Raw genomic sequence first — 23,494 nt, forward strand, 5'->3', positions numbered from 1 at the left:
AACCGAAAGGACTGAAGGACTGGGGAAATCCAAAGCTCAGCAAACCAGGAACAGGTGGTTCCCATCAGAAGAGTCCCAGGTTGGAACTCAAACAGAAACCAGACCACTGATAAGACCTGGTTTACAGTGTCTGTCTCCAAGCTTTGGCAGCTGATTAGGTTGTCCACTATTTACAGCAGGGCATGAACACACTTATCCCACTCCAGGCTACTCAATAACTCTATTCTCCAAAGCTGAAGCAACTTTCTGGTTTTATTGAGTTTGAGAATTACAAGGTAGATCCATTAACTGGGATGGGACATCAGGGCAAAGGGTTCTATGGTCCTTCAAATGGGCCACATTTTGAGTATAAAGAGTTATTACCTCTTCCTGATTCCCCATGAATGGCTGGCAAAATTCCTGTCTCAGTAAAAATGTCTCAGTTTACTCCGAATGACCATGTGCTGTGGAGTGACAGCACTACAGGACAGCTCAGCAGGACTTGGGTTATGTGCCTGAAGTTCCATTGTGGCGAGCTGTGTGACTCAATACACGTCACTTCACTTTTCTGGATTCAGTTTCAGTCTGTTCACGCACAGCAAGGAGACTGGGAAACATCTGCAACAAGAAAAGGTTTACGTTCTTAAATCAGGGTTACTTCTAAAAAGCACACTTTGGGGCTAGAGAGATGGCTCAGTGGTCAAGAGCACTGACTGCTCTTCCAGAGGTCCTGAGTTCAATTCCCAGCTCACAACCATCTGTAACTGGATCCAATCCCCTCCTCTTGTATGTCTAAGGACAGTGACAGTGTACTCACATATATTAAATCTTTTTTTTTTTAAAGGCACACCTCACCACTCTATGAAAAAATTCAAGGCATAAATAAAATTCACAAGCTCTAGCTTTAACAGGCTACTGCTTACAGATGACTGAGGAAGGGCTAGCATAAGCCACTGGACACGCTGCTGGCACTGGGTGCCTCATCTGCATCACTAGGAACCCAAGATGGCAGAAAGCTATTCTATAGACTATGATCAATAGTGAAAAATCCTAAACGCTGTGAAGACACCATTGGCACATGGCCCAAGTATGGTGAGATATGCAGATGATCCCAACACTTGGCAGGCTAAGGCAGGAAGATGTAAGCTCTGAGGCCAATGATATAAGGAAGACCTGGTCCAGACCCAACGGTCCACACACAAAAAGAAGACAGCCCTGGGTTCACTACACCACCACTGACAATAACTGCATACTGCAAGCCAGGGCTCTGTGGTAGAATGCTTACCTAGCATTCATGAGGACCTGGGTCCCAACCCCAGCTCAAAGAGAAACAAAATTAATTTAAAAAAGAGAGAGAGAGAGAGAAAAGGAAAGGAAGTGGAACAGTGAGATGGGTAACAGGGAAGAAAATGTAAATCATACTATAAAATACTATTCAGCCAATAAAAATAAAGTTTTTAAAGTGTCATTTGCAACAACATGATTGAAGCAGGGAGTCATCACATTAAGTGATACAAGCTAGGCTAAGAAGAAAGACAGTGTATGGGTTGAGGATTTAGCTCAGTGGTAGGCGCTTGCTATTTAGGCTCTCAGTGGTAAAAAAAAAAAAAAAAAGAAAGAAAGAAAGACAGTGTGGGGTTGGGGATTTGGCCTGGTAAGCGCTTGCCTAGAAAGGCTCCTGGGTTCAGTCCCCATCCCGGAAAAAAAAAAAAAAAAAAAAAAAAAAAAGAAAAAAAAGACAGTGTATAATCTCCCCATTCAATGATCTCATAACAGCAAAAAACAGAATGGTGGTCAGCAGTTGGAGAGAGGAAGAACTAGGAGGTGGCGATGTTACAATTAAGAATAAAGTTGGGGTGGGCTGGAGAGATGGCTCAGGGGTTAAGAGCACCCGACTGCTCTTCCAGAGGTCCTGAGTTCAAATCCCAGCAACCACATGGTGGCTCACAGCCATCTGTAATGAGATCTGATGCCCTCTTCTGGTGTATCTGAAAACAGCTACAGTGTACTTAAAAAAAAAAAAAAAAAATCTTAAAAAAAAAAAAAAAAAAAAAAGAATAAAGTTGGGGGTTGGGGATTTAGCTCAGTGGTAGAGCACTTGCCTAGCAAGCAAGCGCAAGGCCCTGGGTTTGGTCCCCAGCTCCAAAAAAAAAAAAAAAAAGAATAAAGTTGGGCTATGCTATGTAAATAGACTACAAAGAGTGATACTATTCAGTATAGTCTAGAAACTAAAAGGAATTAGAAATTTTTACACTACAAAGAAAGAATAATGTCTGAGGGAATTGTGCTATTTAACCCAATCTGAACACAACATATATACATGTGAAAACATCACATTGTCCTCCATAAATTCACTTACTTTCTGTTTTTCAGTTTAAATATTAATTAAATTTTTAAAATTTATTTTTTCATTAATTTTTTAAAGATTTATTTATTTATTCTATATAAGTACACTGTCTCTGTCTTCAGACACACCAGAAGAGGGCATCAGATCTCATTACAGATGGTTGTGAGCCACCATGTGGTTGCTGGGATTTGAACTCAGGACCTCTGGAAGAGCAGCCAGTGCTCTTGACCACTGAGCCACCTTTCCAGACCTTTTTCCATTAACTTATTTATTCACTTTATAGCCCGATCACTGACCCCCAACTCCTAGTCCCTACCCCCAGTTCCTAAAATTTATTATTTATTGGGGGAGGGTGCTACGCCGTGTGTCAAAAGACATTCTGTGGGAGCTGGTTCTCCTGCCACCCTGTAAGTCCCAGGGATCTCTCTTTAAGCTACCTTGCCAGCCCTCCATTTAAAGTGTTAATTCACACACATTCATGCCCCTTGCCTACAAAAACCACTCAAAGCACTTTTCAAATTAGTATTTAAAACTAGAACAAAGCCAAGAAAGACAACACCTATACAGAGCACATCTCAGCATCCTTTCCATCTTCAGGGAAGTGATCTGTGACTTCAGACAGCTATTAACAGGGCAGTCCCTGCTGCCCAGGTCTTTGAGTTGCTCATCACCTAGTGGCGTAGTGAAGTAAATGCAGTTTGCAAAGAGCCCAAGAAACTTCCAGCCATTTTGTGACTTTCTCAAAAGCCACAAGAGAGCCTTCAATACAATCCCCTGGCTTCTTTCTGTGAAATGGAAAAGACTCCACCTCCACTCATCCTCCAAGCCCAGGACTTCACACCTAAGAGGCTTTGCACGTAAATAATGACAAGAAGTGACACACATCTGTTGAGCTGCATCTGCAAAGTACTTAGAGGTGAGAGAGCTTTTGTGCAGATTGACCCAAGTGAAAACAAAAACAAAAAAGGGGGGTGAGGGGACAACAAGTGTGCCTGGAGACAAACTAAGGCTGCCTGTGGAAGATGAACTAATACTGTGGGACTTCCAGGCTAGCCTGAAACTAAGAGACATCGCCATTAAATTTCAACTCAAAACAAAAAAATAAAGCCTGACATCATGGTGATCCCAAGTACTTAGTAGCTAAGGGAAGACTGTAAAGTCTAGGCAGCAGAACCAATCATGTCTCAAAAAAAAAAAAAAAAAAAAAGAGAAAAATAATGTTTTGCCAATGAGGAAATAAATCAGACACGATGATACATGCCTATATTTCCTGCAGTAGGGAGGCTGAGGCAGGAGGATTAGCAATTCCAGGCTAGCTAGAGCTACATAGCAAAACCATCTGGAAAATAAGAATGAATTAGGGGAGATAGCAAGGTGATGCCCGCCAGAAGATGACTGGGACAGAATCCTGGTGAGTCTCTGTCAGGGAGAGTAGAAACCCCTGTTGTGGAGAGCTGATCAGGGACAGGAAACTATGTTAAACACTTCAAAGGTTCTTCTGACTCTAAAATATTAATCATCCTGAACTTAAAAGTCATTGACAACACTGAAGTCTCCCTCCTCCTCCCTCCTCCTTCTGCTTTTTTCATATCCCCCAGGCAACACAACCCAGTGGCCAGAGGCACAGATGGGACACTACCATCTGAGCAAACAGGAACACATTACTGAACTCTATTTTCCTCAGTTTTGTTATCTGTAAATTTTACTTAGCAGTCACTATTCTTGTAAGATTGCTATAAAGATATATAGGCTATTAGTCAAGTACTTAAAACAGTGCTGCACACACAAAAGGATATAAGACCAACAGTTCAAAAAGACAAGGAAAGGAAAGGAGGGTTGGGGAATGACTTGCTTGCTTTAGTTAACCTTACCAAAACCTCAGCCAAAGTGTCCCTGGCTGTTACTGACCAGAGTCTGAGTTCCCTTGGCAACCAGCCTCAAGAAAGAGCCAGAGCTGCCCTGCTCATGGGGTGCTCATCACTTTCCCTGAAAGGTAGCATTCCTTATGCCTTGAGACAGACCATCTTTGACTCACAAGTGTCTCATTCCAATCCCAGGTACTAAGTAGTGCTACCGTCCTTTTAATGGTCAGTCAGCATCCAAAAGGACCTCAGAGACCCTCTAGGCCCAGTACTTTGTTTGCTGTATGAGAGCAAGAAGGCTAAAAGTGAAGTCCTAGGTATAAGGTGGGACAAAGCCAAGCACAGTTGTTGTAAGCCTTTATTCCTAGTTTCCAAAATCTTCCCATTATTCAGGAAAAGAAAAACAATTGTTTTTAACCCACAGAGCCGTCTTTCCAGTCCCCTAATGCCTCCTAAGCCACACAAGTATGCAACATACTTTTGAGTTTTTTGGATTAGGGGATGCTCAAAAGAAAGGAAGGGGGGGGGGAAGAAACCTTGCAAATGTTGAAAAAAGTAAGAAATAAATATTTTTAGTCCTTAGTATCTCAGTTATGGTGTATTCAACCAGCAGTACACATTTTCTACAGGGCAGCAGGGTACAGAGGCTAAGAGCAGGGACTCTCAAACCCCAGCTCTACCACTACTAATAGTGTGGGTATGAGTAGGCCTCCTAATCCTCTACACATACTATAAAACAAGAGTGACTATCACAGGTTTAAGGATTAAATGCCATAAAATAGATAAATAAATATTTTTTTAAAAAAGAGTTAAATGCACGTGAAGTCCACATCAGAGTTCTCTGTGTGCACACTGCTTGCTTTGCTTTTCAACATTACTAGCTGCATCTGAACAGACTAAGAGCTGAAGAGATGACGCTCAATGGGTAAAGGGAATTGCTCTTGCAGAGGACCCGAGTTCAGTTTCAGCAGCCAACTGGGTGGCTCACAGCTACCTAAAACTCCATCTCCAGAGGGAGCCAACATCTACTTCTGGCCTCCTTGTGTACGCGTACACACACACACACACACACACACACACACACCCCTAAGAGGTACCTAAGAACAACAATGGTAAACATAGCAAGAGACACAGTCCTGCTTCTAGTACAAAGAACACTACAACACTAAGATACACATCTTTACTCAGCTCCTACTTCCAGTGCAGAAACACCCACCCTTTCACCAAGCACACCAAGCACTCTTTCATTTCTCTGCATCTTGGGAAGAATCCACTCAGAACAGAGACACAGGCAGAGTAAGATGCTTAAAATCACACAGGAAGGTCCAGAGGACAGAATACATGCACATCCAAAACAGCAGATTCATTAAGTTCGGCAAGATACATCTATCTCTCTGGTACAGTCTCTCACATCTGCAAAAGTGATACAGCAGAATGGTTAACAGCAAAATCTCTTAAGTCCAACTGCTCAGGACAAACCTTAGTCCATCCTCTATATATGCTGTGTGACATATACAAATGACTTCACCTTCCTCTGGACTATACTTATTCGTCTGTAAGAACAACACTGTAATTATGACAGACCTTTGGAAGTACATCCTATTTGTTAAATACTATGTCAAGCACTATACCTGGCCATATAATTCATTCTATAGAACTGCTCAAGGCCACACAGTTACTGGTAAAGTTGAACTGTCTGTGTAAGAGGCCTGTTCCCAGAGCCTGTGTTCCCATGTCTTCATCTACTCTGCCTCTCCAAGTACCAACACATAGTGGTTATGTGTTGAAAGAGAAGCAACTCCATAAAGAACTCAGGACAGGGTCTGGTCAACATTACTGTGACAGCAGCTAGCATTACACCTATAATTCTGATCACAACTTCATTAAAGGAAGGGAATAATTTGATCTTCTGTTGTGACTGAACACTCTAAGCAAAAACATTGGGTGGAAAGAGTTTATTCAACTTCTATTTCCAGGTCACGGTCCATCATTTAAGGGAATTCAGGGTAAAAACTTAAGCAACAGCTAAAGAAGAAACTGTGGAGGAATGTATGTGCCATTCACTTACTCATACTCACATAGTTTTCTATTTTTTTATTTGAGTACTCTATCTGCATGTACACCTGCATGCCAGAAGAAGGCATCAGATCCTGGTATAGATGGTTGTAAGCCACCAGGTGGTTGCTGGGAAGTGAACTCAAGCTCTCTGGAAGAGCAGCCCCTGTGCTCTTCACCACTGAGCCATCATCTCTCCAGCCCTTAGCTTGTTCTCTTATACAACTCAGGTGCACCTCTGTCCATACTGGGCGGAACCCTTTCCCACCGATTAAGACTCTCTCTCACAGACACAGGCCAACCTGACTGAGGCAATTCCTCAACTGAGGTACCCTCATCCCAGAGAATTCTAGTTTTCGTCAAATTGACAATAAAAATTAACCAGGATACCTACCTAGGTTTCAGCTCTCTGAGCAGTTTGGATTTGATTCGAGTACTTCATTTCTTCATTTTCAATACAAGGTTTACTTGCATATAGAGAAAAGGGAATATTAAAAATATCTACTCCAGCAGCTGAAAATGGTTGAGTGGTTCAAAAGTGCTATATTAAGAATGAGGACGGGGTTGGGGATTTAGCTCAGTGGTAGAGCGCTTGCCTAGGAAGCGCAAGGCCCTGGGTTCGGTCCCCAGCTCCGAAAAAAAGAACCAAAAAAAAGAAAGAAAGAAAGAAAGAATGAGGACCCGAGTGTAGACCTCAGTCCCTGTGTAACAAGGTCTGGTGAAGACCTGTAAACCCAGGCTGCAGGCAAAAGACAGAAAGATCTCACTGGTGATGGTTGACTGCTATCCTAGCTAAAAAGAACTACAGGTTCAGGAAGAGACCTTGTCTCAAAGAAATGTGATAGAGAACAATAAAAGAGAATGATACAAGCCTTTCTTTGACCTGTATACACAGGTGCACATACACCATACAAACATACACCCCTCCCACCCTGTCTCATGGGCGTACATATGAGTACACACACACACACACACACACACACACACACACACACACACACACACACACACACACACACACACACGGGGGGGGGCAGGGAGAAGGGAGAGGAAAAGAGTGCGTGCAAGCACCCATGAGCACAGGTAAGCATGTGGAAGCATAGATAATCCAGCACTCAGGAAACTAAGGCAAAAAGATGGAGCCTTCAAGGCAATCTAAATACACAACAAACTGTTCTGAAAAACCAAGGTCACTGGGATAGCTCAGCAGGTAAAGGCACTTGCTGCAAAGACTGAGGACCTGAGCTTGACTCCTAGGACCCACATGGTAGATGGATATAAATGACTCCACACATCCTGTGGCACCATGCAACTATATGGCACATATGCATACACAGACATAAAAATAAATGTTAGGGGTTGGGGATTTAGCTCAGTGGTAGAGCGCTTGCCTAGGAAGCGCAAGGCCCTGGGTTCGGTCCCCAGCTCCGGAAAAAAAGAACCAAAAAAAAAAAAAAATGTTAATTTTTTAAGATTTACTTATTTATTATATGTAAGTACACTATAGCTGTCTTCTGGCATCAGATCTTATTACAGATGGTTGTGAGCCACCATGTGGTTGCTGGGATTTGAACTCAGGACCTCTGGAAGAGCAGTCAGTGCTCTTAACCACTGAGCCATCTCTCCAGCCCAAATAAAAGTTAAAACAAACAAACAAAAACAAAAAAACAAAAAAACCCACAGTAAATAGCATGATGGTACAAACCACTCGGAAGGGTGATGCAAAAAGATCAGGAATCTATGTTGTTCTTTAGCTATCTAGCAAGTTCAGTGCCAGTCTAGGCTGAAGGATGAATGAGACCCAGTTAGTCTCAAATACAACAACAACAACAAAAAGCCTTTTTGTTACTCTCATAAGAAATACATTTTTTTTGTTTTGTATTTTTATAAATACTTTTATGTTATTTTGTTTTTAAAATGTCTCTTTGTATTTTTATTGTAATATCTAACACATTTTTATGCTTTCGAGGTCTGGTGGGGTGGGGACATCCTTGTGGAGACTGGGGGGTGCAGGGAGGAGGTATGGGATGAGGAACAGTAAGGGGTGGAACTGGAGGGGAAAAAAAATGGAGTGTAAAAATAATAAATTAATTAATTAAATTATAAAAGAATCCAATAGAAGTTAAGAATGACATAAAATGAAAATTAAAATATTCTGTTCGTACAATAAAGTAAAAATGAGTTAGCTGACAAAAAAAAATACATACTTTACACTCTTCCAAAACAAGGACAGAGATATATATTTTCTAACACTCTTTTTTCTAACACATTTCTTTTTTTTTTTTTTTTTTTTTTTCCCGGAGCTGGGGACCGAACCCAGGGCCTTGCGCTTGCTAGGCAAGCACTCTACCACTAAGCTAAATCCCCAACCCCTTTTCTAACACATTTCTACCATCTTCTTTTTATTTTCCTGTTCTCAAAACGTATATATTCATCATTTACTCCTCACCAGCAGAGTCTCATTTGCCATAGGCATTGAAACGGACACTCAGAAAGACAAGACTACAGCAGCAAGTGAGTAAACACCATAATCACTACAAAACTGTCTAGAGCTGAGGAGAGGCCGGGATGGAGGAGATGGCTGTGACGGAAGGTGCCCATGTCGAGCTAGGCATGTTGGCACACAACTATACTTTAGCTACATTCAAGGCTCAGATAGAAAGATCACTTAAACTCATCAGTTTGAGACCCATCTGGGCGTTAGAATAAGATCTTGAGGGCTGGAGAGATGACTCAGTGGTTAAGGGCACTGACTGCTCTTCCAGAGGTCTTGAGTTCAGTTCCCACATGGTGGCTCACAACCATCTGTAATGGGATCAGATGCCCTCTTCTGGTGTGTCTGAAGACAGGGACAATGTACTCCTATAAATTAAATAAATAAATCTTTAAAAAAAAAAAAAAAAAAAAGACCTTGAGTCCAAAAGAAAAAGAGTATGGCTGCATATAGTAGTCTATAACTTTATCCCAGCACTTGGAGGTAGAATTACGTAGGTCTTTCTGAGTTCAGGTCAACTTGGTCTACACAGTGAGTAAGACCCCAGCTAGGCCTATGTAGCTCTGTGCCTGGGAGGGGGAGAAAGGATGAAAAGACAAAGTACACTGAAAATTAGATTTATTTTTTCATGCTAGCAATGGAATCCAGGGACCTAACACCCAATAACAGGAGTGTATATATTTGAATGTGAGTACAGATGTGCAGGTGTTCTTGAATGTAGAGACCAGAGGGTGACATTAAGTATTTTCTTCAAGAGGCATAGTGGCACACACCTTTAATCCCATCACTCAAGAGACATAGGCATTTAAATCTCTGTGAGTTTGAGGCCAGTCTGGTCAGTGTATTGAATTCCAAGCTAACTAGGACTACACAGTAAGATCCTGCCTTTAAGAAAAGCCTTCCTTACACATTATTTTCTGAACTGGGTCTCTTTCTGCCCAATTTAGCTAGTCTATCTAGCCAGCTTGCCCCAAGGATCCCATCTCTACCTCCCTTGCCCTTAGAATACAGAATGGCTACCATACCCCTTGCTCTGGAGTTAATGTTCTTCTAGGGATCCAAACCCCAGGCCTCTGCTTACTGGGCTGTCTCCTCAGCCCTAATAATAAGATCTTTGAAAAAGCTCTTAGAAAGATCAGGATAGGAGAAACAAGAGAGGGTAGCAGGGTGTACGTAACATGAAAGGAGACAGGACCACTGGACAGAGGTGGGCAAAGGGACAAAGTTTTGTAAAGATTATGACTTCCCACCTGTAATTCCAGCATTAGGAAAGCAGAAGCAGGAAGATCCACAGTTTGAGGCCAGCCTGGTGTATACATATACCGTGAGACTCTGTCTCAGTAAATGAATGAACAAAACAGAAGAAAGAAAGGTGATTAATAAAAGAACTGGGCCAGGCGGTGATGGTACACACCTTTAATCCCAGCACTCAGGAGGCAGAGGCAGGCAGCTCTCAGGCCAGCCTGATCTACAGAGTAAGTTTTATGATACCCCGGACTATACAGACAAACCCTGTCTTGAAAAACCAAAACAAAAAATCAAGGAATTGGGACAAGAAGAACATAGTGAGATCACAGTGAGTACAAATTCAACCTGTGCTACAGTGAGAGCCTAGCTCAAAAAACAATAAAAGTTAGCATGCTGGCACAAATCGGAAGGTCACATCTGATACGTGGTTGGAGAGTCTGAAGCAGATACACTACAAATAAGGTGAAAACTGTCCTGCGAAGTTTCATGTACAGTATATAACAAATCAGAATTTCACTTAGACACTGGAAGCCAGAGGCTTCATATCTGGGACTGGAGTTACAGACCATAAAGTGCCACGTGGGTGCTGGGAATTGAACCCAGTGCCCTTAACTGTGAGCTATCTCTGCAGTCCTAGAGACAACAGATTTTTAACACTGAATAAAGTTGAACTAATGCTTCGCCTGGTTGAAGTAGCTGTCTCTAAAACAAGTCTCTGACAATGTCTGACTTGTGTGCTCAGTAGGCAGGATCAGAGAAATGACCTAGAGAAACATATTTCTATTGTTCTGAATAAAGTATAGAAATTTCTCTTTAATTCCTTTCCCAACTTTCTCACTCAAATGTCCTAGCCAACTACATGAAGACCTAAACTTACACATTCTTCCTTAAAAACAAACCTTGACAGTCACTCGGTGTAACAGCATTTGCTCTTACACAGGACTTTGGTTCAAACCCATATGGTAATTCACCACCATCTCTAACTCCAGTTCTAGAGGAAAATCACTCTTCTGACCTCCTTGGAAACCAGACACATGTGGTACACATATTAACATGAAGACAAAGACACCTACATCCCAGCACTCAAAGGCTACAGTAGAAGGACTAAGCATTCAAGATCATTATGAGCTACATGGCACGTTCCAGGCCAGCATGTACTACACAGTGATGCCAACATGGAATTCACACTGAGACCATGTCTCGAATCCATAAAGCAAGTCCAGCATGGTGGTACACACCTTCAATTCCAGGACTCAGGACAAAGTTAGGTGGACCTCTGTGAGCTCATGGGCCAACCTGGCCTACATATCAAGTTCCAGGCCATTCAGAGCTACACAAAAAAAAAATCCTTGTGTCAAAATAAAACATCTCAAGTATCTTTACCTTGTTAGTAAGTACTGCTACAAAATAAACTTTCACTTGCTATATTCTGGCAAGGATAGCTAAACTGTTAATAACCCAGGGTTAGAGATATGACTCAGTTAATCAAGTGCTTACTAATGTGCACAAATCCCTGAGTTCCATCCCAGAACCACATAAATCGGGTATGGCATGTGTGCATATAATCCTAGTACTCAGGAAGTAAAGGACAATCAGCAGTTCAAGGCCATCCTCCGTTACATAGTCTGAAGCCAACCAGGGTCTTTACCTGGCTTAAAATAAATAAATACTCCATACTTCTGATACAGCAGAAAAATAGCCACTAAAAATTAGTAACACAAACATCCTCCATTCCTTCCTGAGATGGCCACGACCTTGGAGTGACCGTGCTCCCTCTGCCTTTGTTTTGCTACCCAGTGCCACTATCGCTACTACCCACTTTACTGGTGAGACTCCAAATACCATCCTTATCCTTCTCAGACTCCTTCCAAAGCTAAAGGAAGGCTTTTTCTTCTCTGCATTCCCACTGCACCCTCTGTTATTTTAGATCCTAAGACCTAACATGCTGTCCTGGGTCACTTGTCTGTCTCTTTCTCTGGAACATTAATAATTTGGAAATCAGGGGACTAGAGAGAGATGGCTCAGCAGTTAAGAGCACTGGCTGTTCTTCCAGAGGTCCTGAGTTTAATTCCCAGCAACTACATGGTGGTTCACAACCATCTGTAACGGGATCTGACGCCCTCTTCTAGTGTGTCTGAAGACAGCTACAGTGTGCTCTTTACATTTAAAAAAAAGGGGGGGGGTGGTTTGGGGATTTAGCTCAGTGGTAGAGCGATTGCCTAGCAAGTGCAAGGCCCTGGGTTCGGTCCTCAGCTCCAAAAAAAAAAAAAAAAAAAAAAAAAAATTGGAAAGCAAAGACAAAAATCTCTTTGAGGGGAGTGGGGGGGATGGAAAAAGAACAGGTAGTATGTGGTTTGTGAAAAGATCTTACAGGAATCCTTGCCTCAGCTTCCCACTAGACTATAGGGTGGGTCACTACCACTTGGCTTCACTCTTTCTTATATTTTTGGTTGTGACCCTGGCCTTTAATGGCTGAGCCATCTCTCCAGCCTGGCTTCATTCTTTCTTAGATCCCAGTGTTAAAGGCACATCAATCAGTGATTATATACTGACCAAATATAATCAATTTTAAGTTAAAATATTTCCTGTGGGGCTAGAGAGATGGCTCAGGGGTTAAGAGCACTGACTGCTCTTCCAGAGGTCCTGAGTTCAAATCCCAGCAACCACATGGTGGCTCCCAACCATCTGTAATGGGATCTGATGCCCTCTTCTGGTGCGTCTGAAGACAGCTACAGTGTACACATATTTAGTAAATGTATCTTTAAAAAAATTCTTTTCTGTGATTTTTCCCCTTATTTTTCTGAGACAAGGTTTCAAACTATACCCCAGATAAGCCTCAAATTCATGATCCGCCTGCCTCAGTCTCCCATATCCTGAAAATAAAGGTATACATCTCAATCCCAGTCCTCATCTATGACTTTTGTAACCTATTTTTCCTGATAGACCAAATGAATTTAGGCTAGTATAGAAATTATTGGAACAGAAATCTTATCTCCAGCTGGTAGAAAAAAAAATCCCCACTTGTTAAGGGAAATAGATAATTGATGGTTGGAGAGGTGGCTCAGTGGTTAAAAGCACTGGCTGCTCTTCCCAAGGATCTGGATTCCCAACATCCATATAGCAGCTCACAACCTTAACTCTAGTCCAGGTGACCCAATGCCTTCTGCCCTCCAGACACCAGACATGTATCTAGTCACATACATACAAGCAAACTATCCATACACATTAAAAAAAGCAGTTTTTCTCTCTCCCACCTCTCACCAACCCAGAAGTGGTCCTGCCAGCTCCTGCCCTTGGTGCCCATGCATATAGCTGGAGGACTGATGAGTCCTACCAGTCACACACTCTTTTCTCTGCCTTATTCTTTCAGCATTTTCCTTCCCTTCCTTTTTATCTTTTCTACTATATTATATTCTAATATTTCCTCATACACCCATCCACACGCCTTAATGGGAGATCTTGGGGCAAGAATGTAACCATGCTAACCTCCGTATGATACTAGCATATGATCTCCTAACAGAAAACAGGTCACCTGGACATGAGGCCAAACTGCTACAATCTGCAATGTAGGCAGGACATATTTCTAAGCTGTGCTTTCTCAGTTCACATTTTCTTTGTGGGTGGGGTGCAGAGTAGCAGGTTTCAAACCCAGGGCCTTGGCACATGAAGCAAGAACTCTACCACTGAGCTACATGCCCCAGCTTACTATAATCATTTTATTCATGTTTATGTGTATGTTCAAGTACAACGTGTATATTAGTGTCCTCAGACATCAGATATGGGTGTCAGATCCCCTAGAAATAGAATTATAGGCAGCTGCACAATGCCCATTGGTGAAAGGGCAGTCAGGAGCCATCTTTCCAGCCCTTATTAATGTTTTATTTATTTGTTTATTTTGCCAGATGTGGAAGCATATACCTTTACTTTTAGCACTCCAGAGGCAGAGGCAGGTAGATCTCTGAGTTCAAAATCAGCCTAGTCTACACAATGAGACCTGTCTAAAAAAATACAAAAGAGAGGCTAGAGAAATGGATCAGTGGTTAAGAGTACTTAACAACCATCTCTAATAGGACCTGATGCCCTCTTCTGGTATGTCTGAAGATAGCTACAGTGTACTCATATATAATAAATAAATAATTGTTTTAAAAATTAAAAAGGAGGGGTTGGGGATTTAGCTCAGTGGTAGAGCGCTTGCCTAACAAGCGCAAGGCCCTGGGTTCGGTCCCCAGCTCTGGAAAAAAAAAAAAAAAAAAAAAGAGAGAGAGCACTTTGGGCTCATGTAGAGAACCAAGTTCAGTTCCCAGCAACCACAATGGGCAGCTAACAGCCTCCTATAACTCCAGTTCCAGGAGATCCAACACATCCTTCTATCTTTTGCCAAGTACTACACACGCATGTGGGATACATACAGACAAACAAGATACATACATATACAAACAGAAATAATAATAAATTTTAAAATTTTAGATAGTAGAGAGATGGTTCAGTGGTTCAAAACTTAGAGAGGACCTGAGTTCGAGTCCTAGCAACCAACATCAATTAGTACACAACTGCCTATAACTTCAGCTCCTGGGACTCCAACAACTTATTCTTCTGGCCACCTCTGTGGGCACTGCATTAGTGTGCACAAATCCACACAGATACACATAATAAAAGGTTTTTTTTTTTTTAAGTTTAAGAGTAATTTTGGGGTTGGGGATTTAGCTCAGTAGTAGAGCGCTTCCTACCAAGCACAAGGCCTTGGGTTCGGTCCCCAGCTCCAAAAAAAGAAAAAAAAAAGAGTAATTTTAATTGTATATGGGATATGTGTACTTGAATGTTATGAGGGGTTGGAGATTTAGTTCAGTGGTAGAGCACTTGCCTAGTAAGAGCAAGGCCTTGGTTTCTGTCCTCAGCTCCGGAAAAAAGAAAAAACTAAATAAAAATGAAATAAGGGAGAAATGGCTCATTATTTAAAAACACTGTTGCTCTATCAGAGAAGCAGAATTTAGATCCAGTACCCACTCTGAAAGGCTTATAAAAATCTGTAACTTAGGCTGGAGAGATGTCTCAGCGATTAAGAGCACTGACTGCTCTTCCAGAGGTCCTGAGTTCAAATCCCAGAAACCACATGGTGGTTCACAACCATCTGTAGTAAGACCTGATTGATGCCCTCTTCTGGTGTGTGTGAGGACAGCTACAGTGTACTTATATAGAATAAATAAATAAATCCTAAAAAAAAAAATCTGTAACTCCAGCTACAGGAAATCTAACACTTTAGCCTCTATAAACACTGGAACATATATTCACACACACACAAACATGTACATATACAAATAAATATGGGTTTTCTTTTTTGATGGTGCTGGAATTTACTCGGTAGACCAGGCTGGCCTCAAACTCAGAGATCCACTTGCCTCTGCCTCCTAAATGCTAGGATTAAAGGCGTGCATCATCGGGTTGGGGATTTAGCTCAGTGGTAGAGCGCTTGCCTAGGAAGCGCAAGGCCCTGGGTTCGGTCCCCAGCTCCGGAAAAAAAAAAAAAAAAAAGGCGTGCATCATCACTGCCCAGCTACAAATAAATGTTCAAATAAATCAAAGTGGGCGCAACATACTAGCACAGGCTTTTAATCCCAGGATTCTAGAGGCAGAAGAAATGGATCTCTGAGTTCAAGGCCAGTCTGGTCTGCAAATAAGTTCCAGGCTAGCCAGAGCTATATAATGAGACCCTGTCCATCTCAAAAATAAGTAAGGAATAAATAAGGAACAAGTTAGTGAGATTCTAGCACTTAAGAGACAAAGGTGTGAATACTGCAATTTTGAGCCAGACAGAACTATATAGTGAGATCTTATCTCAAAACAACAATAAAAGAAATAACAAAAGAAAAGTGGATAAAACTGAAGGGTGAAAAGAAAAAATTGGAACTGTGTTTTAGAACAAACAGAACACTACATGCCAGCAGATTTAAATAGCTGTACTATACTTGCATGATCAGATAGAAAAAACTGTGGTGTCCACTCTCTCAGCTCCCTCCTCTCTCTCGGGGAACTGAGTGAAAGATCATCTCCATCCCAGTGCAAACATTTAAGAACAAAAGGGGAGAAAAGTCTCTTAACCCAACAAGGTCAAAGGTCTAAGGTAATTCAAATAGATGTTCTGAGACAAAAAATAGATTAGCTGGGAGGTCTTCCGAGTGTAGACTAATACTTTTCTATTGTCAGTTATAGCTACAGGCATAAACAAAAACAAACAAACAAAAAAAAGGAACAGGAGTCAAGAGACTTACCTCACATCCTAACAAACTGTCTGACCTTCAATCTTTTCCCACAGATAGCTCTTCTGCAAAGTGTATTGAATAACATGAAGCATAAACCCTGCTGTTCAACTTACAAACTTTAGGCCTGATTCACCTTCCCAGCCTTGTTAAGCCCCTTAACCTACCTGTAGTCACTTGAATTTGAGAAGAATCACAGATGAGTTATAATGGACTATCTACTCCACTGTTCCATTATCTCAGTAGCTTCCAGGGCTGCCCCTCAGAACATGCACTGTGGGCCTAAGGAGAGGGAAGAATTGGCTCATTGTTGGGGTAAACCGCCCCCAAGGATAAACAAGCAAGATCATCAAACAGTATCACACCCAGGATAAAATTAGGAAAGAACTTGAAGATGTGTTGGCCTTTTGTTTCATATAAGGGGAACACTGATGCCCAGACAGTTGGGTTATACAAGTCTCAAGCTAATGAATCCCAGAGGTAAGACAGATCCTTAGACTCTGAAGACCAGAGCCCTCTTTGCAGAATCATAGGATCACCCAAGGTTCCTGTAGCCTGTAGGGCATATGTTAAGATTTTTTATTTATTTTACGTATGTGAGTACACTGTAGAGTGAGTACACTGTTGCTCTCTTCAGACACACCAGAAGAAGGTTTTGGATCCCATTACAGATGGTTGTGAGCCACCATATGGTTGCTAGGAATTGAACTCAGGACCTCTGGAAGAGCAGTTGGAGCTCTTAACCACTGAGCCATCTCTCCAGCACAGGGCATATGTTAGAACCTGTACAACTTTGCAGGAAAATGTGCCTCTGAAAGGAAAAGCGTAGTAGTATTCTAGTAGAAAGAAAGAGGGGGCAGCAAATTGGGAGGGAGACCTGGGAAGGGAAAAGCTTCCTTGAAGGAGGACACCAAGCCCTAGAAGTATTTGCATAAGAGAAGACCAGGGAGGCTGGAGAGATGACTCATCACTTGAGTACTGGAGACTTTTCCAGAAGGACTCAGGTTCAATTCCCAGCACCCGTGACCACAGCAGCTCACAGGCATCTGTAACTCTAGTTCAAGGGGTTCTACATTCTTTTCTGGCCTTGTCAGGCACTTTACATATAGGGTACACCTACACACATGTAGGCAAAAACATTCACATAAAAAATATTAAAAATAACTTTTTAAAAAAGGAAATCATGGGCTGGAGAGATGGCTCAGCAGTTAAGAGCACCCGACTACTCTTCCAGAGGTCCTGAGTTCGGGGTTGGGGATTTAGCTCAGTGGTAGGGCGCTTGCCTAGCAAGCGCAAGGCCCTGGGTTCGGTCCCCAGCTCCAAAAAAAAAAGCAACAACAGAGGTCCTGAGTTCAATTCCCAGCAACCACATGGTGGCTCCCAACCATCTGTAAAGAGATCTGATGCCCTCTTCTGGTGTTTCTGAAGACAGCTACAGTGTACTTATATATATAATAAAATGAATAAATCTTTAAAAAAAAAAAAAAAGATGAACCTCTCCCTTTAGGATGTTCGGTTCTCTTAAAAAAAAAAAAAAAAGGAAATCAGAAAAAAAGATTTCAGGCAAAAAAAGACTTTAAATAGGTAGACTTGAATGAAAAGACTAATGAGGTCAAAAATTTTTTAACTATTTATTATATGTGGTTTTTAAATAAATTTTTTATGTGCATGGGTGGTTTTGTTTGAATGTATGTCTGTGTGTCACTTACATACCTGGTTCCTCCTGAGGCCACAAGGTATCCAATGTCCTTGAACTGAAGTTACCAGATAGTTATGAACCATTAAGTGAGTTCTAAGATCAAATGCAGGTACTTTAGAAGAGGTGCTCTTAACTGCTAAGTCATGTCTCCAGCCCCAAGTAATAGTTTTTAAATTGGTAAATTTACAAAACGGGAATTTTCTGAATCAGGACACTCTCTCATTATATCTAATTTCATCTTTTTTGTTACCTGATTTTGGTTTTGTTTCCTTTGTCCTTTTGAGACAGAAGCAACGGCTGGACTAGAATTCACTATGTAAACCAGACTAGCCCAAAAACTCAGATTCACTTGCCTCTGCCACTGCCTCCAGAGTGCTGGGATTAATGGTGCACACCGCCATGCTGTCCTCTGTCACATGACTTTATCAGTACTTACTAATACCTTAACCTACTGGGTCGTTATGCAAGAAGAGGCAACAATCAAAGCCTCTTGTCAAAGCCCATGTGCAGTTTAGGGGTTCAACATATAGCTTCTGAACTCAAATGCGTATACTCCGAAAATGTAAATATCACCATTTATTTCACATTCTGAAAAGATTAAATATGTACATTTGTCATCGCCTGCGTATGGGCATGTCATTATTTACAATGGCTCCTGTTTTCTTCCAATATAAAAAAATGGGCAGAAATGTATAAAGTATATTTCAAGTAGCAATTCTCTCTTATGGTAATTCTGTTATATATGTGTACGTGTGCATGTACGTGAGTCATTTAAATTTCTTACAATATTTTCCTTCTTAAAATGTAAGAAGCCAGGCTGGAGAGATGGCTCAGTGGTTAAGAGCACTGACTGCTCTACCAGAGGTCCTGAGTTCAATTCCCAGCAACCACATGGTGGCTCACAACCATCTGTAATGGGATCTGATGCCTTCTTCTGGTGTCTGAAGATAGCAACAGTGTACTCATATAACTAAAATAAATAAATCTTTAAAAAAAAATGTAAGAAGCCTTGAATTAAAGCACCTACCAATGCTCAATACAGTGCCTAGCACACAGGGAGCTCTGCATGCTGGTGTTGTCACTTCTGCTACCGTTGTCTACTAAAGCTGTTTACAGTTAAGAGAATGTTAATTTCAAAATTTTGACATATGATCTAAATGTAATTTCGATCAAAAAGCTCTTCTCTCCCTGACACCCAGGGTCAAAGCCACTCCAGTGCGTTTGTTGTACTGCCCACTACCTACGTTATGCGAAGAGTCCACAGGTTATGATTCATCTACACTCCTCCATGCTCTGTCAGTATTTGCAGAGAGATGGAGGATTGGAGCTGGGTAAAATAGCTTATTTTATCTGCTTAAAGGCCTGGGATGGAGAAACCAGAATCCATCCCATGAGTAACTGAGGAAAGAGAGTCATAGAAAACATTGCTCGCTCCCCTGGAGCCAGGTGGAGGAAAATGTGCCACAGATAAGGCCAAATTAACAGATACTTGAACCTTTAGGCAAGACTGAATCACTTCCACTTCCTGTCCTCATCCAGAGCCTTCGTAATAATATTTGAGCCTAAACAAATGTCACCAACACCAGGAATAAAGGGGGGCATTGAACATACAAATAGGAGCAGTGGGTTTTCTGAGTGGCTCCTTTAGAAATGACAAGCTCACAGGAAGCACTTACATTTAAAAAAACAAAAACAAAACAAAAACAAAACAAAAAAAAAAAAAAAACAAACCAGAGTTTCCACTGTACAGCCCTTGCTCAGACTCTCAGAAATTCACCTGCTTCTATTTCCCCAGTGCTGCGATCAAAGTTGTTTCCTACCATGTCCTCAACATTTAAATTCTAAAACCCTGCCAGTGGTGGCACAGGCCTGTAATTCCAATATTACGAAGCTGAGACAGGAGGATCCAGAGCTCAGTGCAAACTGGGCTACATTGTGACTGTGCACTGAAAAATACAGGAACGTGGCTCAGTAGCTGACAGTTTAGCTAAAAAGTGCGAGATCCTCTCTGATAACCAGTTCTGCAAAATTAAATTCTAAAACTCTGATTTAAATAAAAATCTGCAAAAGGTGCTCACCAGTAAGGAAATCAGAAGATACAGATTCCATCCTGTGTAACCTTGGGTCAGTCACTTCATCTCTCTCTCTGGGTTTGTCTTGCTCTGTTGGGGGAAAAAAGAGAAATAAATACCAACTTCAGGGAATTTGCAACTTAAAAAATCATATTGCATATGAAAAAATGTTTGGAATCTGGTGTGGCACATCCACAATCACGATCTGTTCCTCTTGACTATAAAAGTGAACATAATTGTTTATGGATCACTGGACAGTTGGATAGGGAGACACAGTCATTCTATGGCTTCTTAGCCATAACAATCTTTAATCAGTTACACTACAATCTGTACAGCGTCTAGGAAAACGGATTTCTAGATGCTTGGGTATTTGGTTAGATACTACACAGACACACCTGCCTGCCATCACTCAATTTTACAGGAATCCTTGTTGGGCCTGCTAACTATTCTCATGGCCAACAGGGGCGGTAAAGAGAATTAATCTTGTGCCAAAACAAAAAACAAAAAAACAAAAACCCTTTCAAGTAGCTTGCGGTTTCATCCTACGGGAAAGTCTAAGAATGATAAAATGCACGTTCTAGAGCTTTCAGACCCACCCCAATTTCTCGAGGGCGACACGTGTCGCCATTTTGTTGGGAAAACATGGCCGCCAGCCCTCCCCGCTGGTGGGGGGAGGGGAAGGGGGGAGCGCCACGTTAGCCTTTTCTGTGAAGTACTAAACACGTTCACACGACCTCCTCTGGGCTATGGCGGCGGCACAAGGAGCAGGCAAAGAAACCACAACCCACTCTCCAGCGTATTGATGGCCATTTCCTGGCGGGAGGGATCGGTCAGGAGGACCTCCCAAGATGGCGGCCGCGCCAAGTGTTGGCCGCCTCCAAAGAGCGTGGTCCAGGCGGCTCGCGAGCCAGTATGGACATGCCGGGCCATGGCGGCATCCCATCAGTGCGCACTGGTCCTCTAATGTCTAGAGAAACCGTCGCGGGAGATAATACACAAGGGCAGGAGGTGGGGCTTCTGAGGGCTTCACTAACAGAAGCCAACAAAATGCAAACAAAGCATTATGTAAATGGACGCCATTCTTCTAGCGGCCCGTGTTCCTAACACGTCCCCAAAACACCACAAGCCCGGGCGGTACTAGGTGGAGTGAGTGACTCTCAAGTCTTTCTGCGAAGCGGACGCAGTCACCGGACAGAGGCCAAGGTGGGGGCTGGTACGAGGCGCCGGGACGCCGGGGACGAAGGGGCCCCACGTGCCCACCAGAGCGCGTGCACAGCCTCCAGGCCGCGCCTCGCCGCCCCTCCCCCCCGGAAACTACCGCGGGCCTCTCCCGCCCCCCCCTTACTCCCGCGCATGCGCCCTCGTCATCTCACGCGCACGTTTTAAACCCGCGGCGGCCTAGCTACTGCCTGCAGTGGCCTGCGCGGCTGCCTGTATCGCTCCGCGATCGAACTCTTCGGCGGAGCGAGAAAATATTATCTGTCTCCGTCACAAAATAGTAACTGTCCCAGTCTCCTGCCGGTGCCTCTAGAGTTAACAAAAACACGTGCTTCCTCTCAACCTCTGCCGGATTCTCAGGTTTGCCTACGTTGTACATTTTCTCCCGTCTCGTGGTCCCACAGGGTTATTTTCTCAAGTATCGCGCGCGCTGGCGCAGTCTTGTGACCTAAAAAAGCCGGTCCTCTTTTTTTCCTAGGGGTCCTGCGCGGAAAGCACTTCCGGGGTCAGAGGGTACGCGGGGTTGAAAGCGGGCTTCCCGCCCCGCCCAGACCGCCGAGGCTGCCGCCGGAGTCGCCACCGCCGCGCCCTCGCCCACCCGCCCGTCCGCCGCTCCCGGCCCCGCTCGCCCCCGCCGCTGCTGCCGCTCGTCCTGCGACGCCGCCGCGGCCTCCCGCCCGCGCCCGCCCGCTCCCGCGGCCCCCGCTCGCCTCGCGCCGGCAGTTCGGGCCTACTCCTCCCCTCCCCCGCCAGCCGCCCAGGACTTGACCACGTAACGAGCCCAACTCCCGAACGCCGCCCGCCGCTCGCCATGGACGCCGGTGTGACTGAAAGCGGACTCAACGTGACTCTCACCATTCGGCTGCTGATGCACGGAAAGGAAGTAGGCAGCATCATCGGGAAGAAAGGGGAGTCGGTGAAGAGGATCCGCGAGGAGAGCGGCGCGCGGATCAACATCTCGGAGGGGAACTGCCCGGAGAGAATCATCACGCTGACTGGGCCCACCAATGCCATCTTTAAGGCCTTCGCCATGATCATCGACAAGCTGGAGGAAGATATCAACAGCTCCATGACCAACAGTACGGCGGCCAGCAGGCCCCCGGTCACTCTTCGGCTGGTGGTGCCCGCCACCCAGTGTGGCTCCCTGATCGGCAAGGGCGGCTGCAAGATCAAGGAGATCCGCGAGAGCACGGGGGCCCAGGTCCAGGTGGCGGGGGATATGCTGCCCAACTCGACCGAGCGGGCTATCACTATCGCCGGCGTGCCGCAGTCGGTCACCGAGTGTGTTAAGCAGATCTGCCTGGTCATGCTGGAGACGCTCTCCCAGTCTCCGCAAGGGAGAGTCATGACCATCCCGTACCAGCCCATGCCGGCCAGTTCGCCAGTCATCTGCGCGGGCGGCCAAGATCGCTGCAGCGACGCGGCGGGCTATCCCCACGCCACCCACGACCTGGAGGGACCACCTCTAGACGCCTACTCGATTCAAGGACAACACACCATTTCTCCGCTGGATCTGGCCAAGCTGAACCAGGTGGCAAGACAACAGTCTCACTTTGCCATGATGCACGGCGGGACGGGATTCGCCGGAATTGACTCCAGCTCTCCAGAGGTGAAAGGCTATTGGGCAAGTTTGGATGCATCTACTCAAACCACCCATGAACTCACCATTCCAAATAACTTAATCGGCTGCATAATCGGGCGCCAAGGCGCCAACATCAATGAGATCCGCCAGATGTCCGGGGCCCAGATCAAAATTGCCAACCCAGTGGAAGGCTCTTCTGGAAGGCAGGTCACTATTACTGGCTCCGCTGCCAGTATTAGCCTGGCCCAGTATCTAATCAATGCCAGGCTTTCCTCTGAGAAGGGCATGGGGTGCAGCTAGAACAGTGTAGGTTCGCTCGTAACCCCCTTCTGCTGTTTTCCCATGATCCAACTGTGTAATTTCTGGTCAGTGATTCCAGGTTTTAAATAATTTGTAAGTGTTCAGTTTCTACACTTTATCATCCGCTAAGAATTTAAAGAAAAATCACATTCTCTGTTCAGCTGTTAATGCTGGGATCCATATTTAGTTTTATAAGCTTTTCCCTGTTTTTAGTTTCGTTTGGGTTTTTGGCTCATGGATTTTATTTTCTGTTTGTCGAAAAATGTAAGAGTGGAATGTTAATAAATTTCAGTTTAGTTCTGTAATGTCAAGAATTTAAGAATTAAAAAAATGGATTGGTTAAAAATGCTTCGTATTTGAAAGCTGGGAATTGCGATCTTAAAT

General features: G+C 43.6%; 1 protein-coding gene and 1 long non-coding RNA gene across 3 annotated transcripts; one reads left to right on the plus strand and one right to left on the minus strand.

Annotated features, from left to right (window-relative positions):
• Positions 1 to 234: 234 nt before the first annotated feature.
• Positions 235 to 21,502, minus strand: LOC116903550. Of its 2 annotated transcripts, XR_004388285.1 has the most exons (4): positions 21,390 to 21,502; positions 20,017 to 20,100; positions 16,407 to 16,521; positions 235 to 597 (listed from the first exon to the last, which is right to left on the minus strand). It is a non-coding gene; the product is annotated as an uncharacterized LOC116903550 (long non-coding RNA). The 2 variants fall into 2 exon arrangements; XR_004388284.1 differs by lacking the exon at positions 21,390 to 21,502 and having other exon boundaries at positions 20,017 to 21,296.
• On the plus strand, positions 21,492 to 23,456 carry Pcbp1 (poly(rC) binding protein 1). Its single transcript, XM_032906163.1, has 2 exons — positions 21,492 to 21,588; positions 21,707 to 23,456. Exon 2 carries the CDS (start codon positions 22,040 to 22,042, stop codon positions 23,108 to 23,110), a length of 1,071 nt encoding a protein of 356 aa, XP_032762054.1. The 5' UTR covers positions 21,492 to 21,588; positions 21,707 to 22,039; the 3' UTR covers positions 23,111 to 23,456.
• The last annotated feature ends 38 nt before the right edge of the window (positions 23,457 to 23,494 follow it).

This window comes from Rattus rattus, chromosome 6 (assembly GCF_011064425.1).
Source record: "Rattus rattus isolate New Zealand chromosome 6, Rrattus_CSIRO_v1, whole genome shotgun sequence".
Lineage (NCBI taxonomy): Eukaryota > Metazoa > Chordata > Mammalia > Rodentia > Muridae > Rattus > Rattus rattus.